Here is a 5,322-nt window from a genome sequence, read left to right as displayed (position 1 = left end):
TTCGTGTATTTCTCTGCTAACACTGACAAAGTCTAACTGCTCTGACAAATAACTAATAACCATAGTTGTATATTTAAAAAAGTGTAGTTTTAAGACTTTAATTAAATATTTGGGTTGAATATAATTGAAAACAGACACTCCAGGAGGGGATTAAATTGTTCAATTAAAATATCTCCACATCTGAAGTGAATTTATACTATTTTAAGAAGACAAACCTCAGCAAACCAGACACCAGTACACTCGAGGCAGACACGCAGACAGGGGACTGTTTTAAGACAAATTAAACTCTTTACTTTAAGTAAATGCAGAATAACTTAAACAAGCTTGAAATAATCATGAATGCATAACCTACCTCAGAGAAAGGAACATGTGGCAAGCAACAGGCAGACAAGACCACAGGTACTTTATATATGGTTCAGCTAATTAAGGAGCTAGACCAGGTGAGGATTTGACCTACTTTCAGAGGCTGCATTCAAGGCCAACAATGAAGAACAGACTAGAACCACTGCTCCCACTACAATAACCCCTTTATTCAGTTTTTATGTCCTGTTAGACAAAAATATGTTTGCACTAAAACAAGATTGGTACCAACTGGACTTCTTTGTGATGTGAGTTCTTCCTGTTTGTCTTATCATATATGTTAATCCTCCAAAGAGGAAGGAAATGTAGTCGTTAAAAACAACCTGATATCTGTCTTCTGTTCACTCACTGCAGAGGAGGACAGTCTTCTCTCAGACGATATCCTTCTTCACTGTAAGTAGAATAATTTATCAACATGTCTGATACTGTTTGAGTCCTGCTGTGTTCTTATTAATCTGCTAACATGTTTTATTGTCCCTAAAGTCACACAGAGAGATGAGAGGAGCAGCGATGACTTTAACTGCAGCAGTGAGTGGATTTATCGTCCTCCTCTCTGTGCCAGGTACTTCATATCTACAGTTACATTCATTTAATCAAAAGAGGGAAAATGTGGGACTGATTAATGCAGACTGAAGGTCACCTGTGTGAAAAGTGGATCACAGTTTATGTTAAAGGAAATCTTCTCAGATATACGACAAACAGTTATTTATACTGTTGTGTGACTTCTCCAGACATTAGTTAGTTTTCAGATTTTTGTTTATTAATGTTTAACAGGAAGATCTTTAGTTGGATCGCCTCTTTTTTGTATTTGTTCTTAAGCAGTTTGTCTGCAGAATTTCTTTCATACAATTTCTATCTTCATATATTTTAAATCCCTTTTTAAGTTTTTTGGATGGAAACTTGTCCCTCATTGAAGTATCTTCTCTTTTTTTAATCAAACGTCTCCACCAAACCCTGCTACTTCATTTTTCAAGTGAAATGTTTCCATGATGTGTTGACAGTTTTTAAGATCGTATCTTTAAGTTTTAGTGTCTGCTCTGTTTCTCACACCTCATAGTTCTGCTTTTTTGAAACAGTTTTCACAACAGCAAACTTACCACAGACCATCCAAGTATGGCAAAACCTCTCTTATAATCATGTCATAGTTTTCACATGACGTCACACGCTTATGGAACCGCCAACCTGGCGGGCGAGAAAGGCTCTAAGTTATTGGTCTCAGTGGCCACCTACGTGTTTTTTTATCAGTTTAATTTTTCCATGTTCCAAATGAGAGACAGTTGTTGTTGAATGTGATGCACTAACCGACGAGGAGACGAGCCCGGGTTGTTCTTCTACAGAATGTTTGAAAGAAAACCCAGAGAGGAGGAGATTGTGGATTAATGCTGTTAGACGCTCTGCTGTCCCTGTGAGGGAACAAAAGAACAGACTTCTCCTCATCATGACATTAAAGATTGTGTTAACTTGATCTAAATATTCCTGCCTTTAACGAACATTACTGCCCCAGAACACTGACTGACAGAAACCCAGATACTATCGTCAGCTAACCTTAACTTATGTTAGCTTGTTAGCACTCACCGATGTTTGGATGATGAAGAGTTTCTTGCCCTTCACTTCCTAAACGAGCATTATTGACCCAGCCGACGACATGCAGGTTAACTGTATTAACATGTGAACATCTACTCTTCCTTTGTGCTGACCCTGTATAACTGAGCAAACAATGTGCTTCGATTTCTCTGATTGTGTTTATACCATAGACTGTGAATACAAATGGACAACATCCCTCAGGCTCCTTCTGTTGAACAAGATGAAGCCAAATTATCCTCATGATGGGCGCTTACATATTGCATATTTGCAACCAGAGTCTGCGTAGTAGGGATCCACGGGAAGACGTCACGCTACTTCCTCTAACGAAAACATTTAACGTACAGAGAAACATAAAAATCCCTCAGGTGTGTTCAGTCAACAGAAGAACAGATTCTTGTGTCAATTTGAAGCAGACACTCACTGTTATTGAAAGTTCCAAGACTCTTGTGTGTTCGTTACGTCCTCTCTCGCTGTGTCTAATAAAAAACAACTTAAAAAATGACACAATTGATTTTACTATTTACGCAAAACCGGTTCATATTTTTTTTTTACCCTACATGCATTTAGATTTCATAGTTGACCCCATGGCATTTCTGTTATCCTGGAGGAGGCGAGGTTTGACCTATACTGAAGTCAGTCAGCAGGCGGCGCTCTAAATCTTTCGGCTTCATTGAAGCCGTTGCACCGTCAATTTTATGATACAGTCTATTTTTACACCAGGGCTTTCACATTTGAATCATGATTAATCATATTTTTAATCACATTTTTGAAGTTCCATTATTTTACATTTTAAATATGTTATGCTTTTATTGTAGATATTATACTGTTTTATGTTAAGGGTGCTTTACTTCCTGTTTGGATACAAACCTTTTTCCTTTTTCTTTTTAAAGTTATGGATGTTGATGGTTGTTTCCTGATGTGCTCTGTGTTACAGTGGTTCAGGGTCAGGACAGCTGGAGAGTGACTTACTCTTCTCTTCAGATCTGTGCTTATAAAGGATCAACTGTGGAGATGAACTGCACCTTCACATACCCAGAGAGGACAAAAGGAGACGTTAACTCACTTCAGAAAACATTCTGGTTTAGAGGAGGTGGTGGTACTTACAAAGATGTAGAAACAGACTCAGAGTATTCAGGTCGTGTGAAGAATATCTGTGATGAGAACAAATGCACTCTGAGAATCACAAACCTGAGAGAGACAGACTCGACTGTGTATTGGTTTGGATTCATAACAAACAAAGACAGTTATCATGGTCGACCTGGGGTCACTCTGTCAGTCACAGGTAATCTTTCACCTCAATATTTCTGAGCTCACTGTTTCTAATACATTATAAATACATGTTTTAATATGTGCATGTTTTGTGAAAACAGTTGACGTTTCTTCACATGTTCAGATTTCCAGGTGAAGGTGAGCAGACCACATGGGGCTCTGCTCTTTCAGTGTCTCAGTGGACTTTCCAGTCAAACCTCCTACATCTGGTTCAGGAACGGACAGAAATTCAAACATAGCACTTCATCTTATTATTCACCAGAGCAGCTTCTTCAGACAGACAGTTACTCCTGTGCTCTATCAGGACATGAGAAGTGCCCGTCTCCTCCAGTGTGTGAGTTTATTTACAGTCTTCACTGATTCACACCATCAGATGGAATCTTTAAACTATTAAATGGTGCCTCATAGCAGCATGTACCTCAGTGGTATTTGTTATTTATTTAGATTTTTCATAGAGTGTCCTGTTTATCTGTTTCACTGTAAAAAAAAAACAACCTTTATTCAGCTGTCATGAGCCTCAATTTCAAAACCAAAAGCTAAGTTAGAATGTAATATGTTCATCATCATCATCTGATGTGGATGACAAAGGTCTCTCTGATTCTCCTCCAGATGCTCCAAAGCTTCCCTCTGTGTCAGTGAGTCCCTCTGCTGAGATAGTGGAGGGCAGTTCAGTGACTGTGACCTGTAGCAGTGATGCTAACCCAGCACCTGAATACACCTGGTACAAGGTGAACGGTCGTGAACTCAGTAAAGAATCAGAGCTCGTCTTCAGCTCAGTTCAGTCCTCTGACTCTGGAAGGTATTACTGTAAAGCTAAGAATGATCTGGGAGCGAGGACATCTGGATACGTCAAAGTTGAAGTGAAATGTGAGTGAAAAACATTTTCTTTGAAAAGCAACATTGAGCTGATTTCTCATTTGAAGGTTTAATTTGCTGATCATATCTGCTTCCTCTAGCTCTACTTAACACTCACAGTCTGCAGCTAAAGCCCACTGAGCACTGTTTTTTCATCTTGACAATTCAAACATTTTAATGTTGAGGAAAAATTAAAACAGATGTTTTCTCCTCCAGATGCTCCAAAGCTTCCCTCTGTGTCAGTGAGTCCCTCTGCTGAGATAGTGGAGGGCAGTTCAGTGACTCTGACCTGTAGCAGTGATGCTAACCCAGCAGCTAATTACACCTGGTTCAAGGAGGATGAAGACTCACCAACAGCTTCAGGACAGATCTTCACCATCTCTAACTTCAGTGCTGATCACAGTGGGAGATATTACTGTGAAGCTCAGAACACAAGAGGACGTCATAACTCCACCTTACATCTGATTGTTGTGGCAGGTAAGTTATTAACATTCACCTGCACACACACACACACACACACACACACACACACACACACACACACACACACACACACACACACACACACACACACACACACACACACACACACACACACACACACACACACACACACACACACACACACACACACACACACACACACACACACACACACACACACTGTTAGAGTGTGACTGAATGATGAACAGAGGGTATCACAAAGTAGAAATGAAATGTTTCAATCTAATCCTACCAGTAAAGAGTCTCACATATCTATCTTTAATTCTCAGGGAACTCAACATTCATAATACATATCATCAAGTGGACTCTGCTGCTCTTGATGTTGATTTCTCTGTTTCTCCTGACTCTGTGGACGAGGTAACAATCATTAATATTAATCTGTCATCTCACATCTCTTTTGTTTTATCCCTCAAACTAATTTTAAATTGATTTTTTATGACCATCATCATGTTCATCTTTGGATTTGTTGTTTTCTGATTTAATCCAGAAAGAAGAAAACTCTGAACTCCACCACTGAACCAAATGAACCTGCAGAGATGATCGAGGTGAGAGAGAGAGAGAGAGAGAGAGAAAGAGAGAGAGAGAGGGAGAGAGAGAGAGAGAGAGAGAGAGATACAGAGAGAGCGAGAGAGATACAGAGAGACAGAGAGAGAGAGAGAGAGAGAGAGAGAGAGAGAGAGGTTTGAGGTTTTCAAAATACCTTTTATTTTACCACTAGCAGGAGAAAATTATAACACTGTCACATCATCA

General features: G+C 39.4%; 1 protein-coding gene across 1 annotated transcript; it reads left to right on the top strand.

Moving 5' to 3' along the window:
• The first annotated feature begins 695 nt into the window (after positions 1–695).
• Positions 696–4,088, top strand: LOC136179228 (fasciclin-2-like). Its single transcript, XM_065954889.1, has 5 exons — positions 696–753; positions 844–922; positions 2,879–3,226; positions 3,338–3,547; positions 3,823–4,088. Exons 2-5 carry the CDS (start codon positions 856–858, stop codon positions 4,086–4,088), a joined length of 891 nt encoding a protein of 296 aa, XP_065810961.1. The 5' UTR covers positions 696–753; positions 844–855.
• Positions 4,089–5,322: the final 1,234 nt, after the last annotated feature.

This window comes from Labrus bergylta, chromosome 1, assembly GCF_963930695.1.
Source record: "Labrus bergylta chromosome 1, fLabBer1.1, whole genome shotgun sequence".
NCBI lineage: Eukaryota > Metazoa > Chordata > Actinopteri > Labriformes > Labridae > Labrus > Labrus bergylta.
The sequence above is the reverse complement of the archived record's forward strand: the minus strand, read 5'-3'. Positions and strand labels throughout refer to the sequence as shown.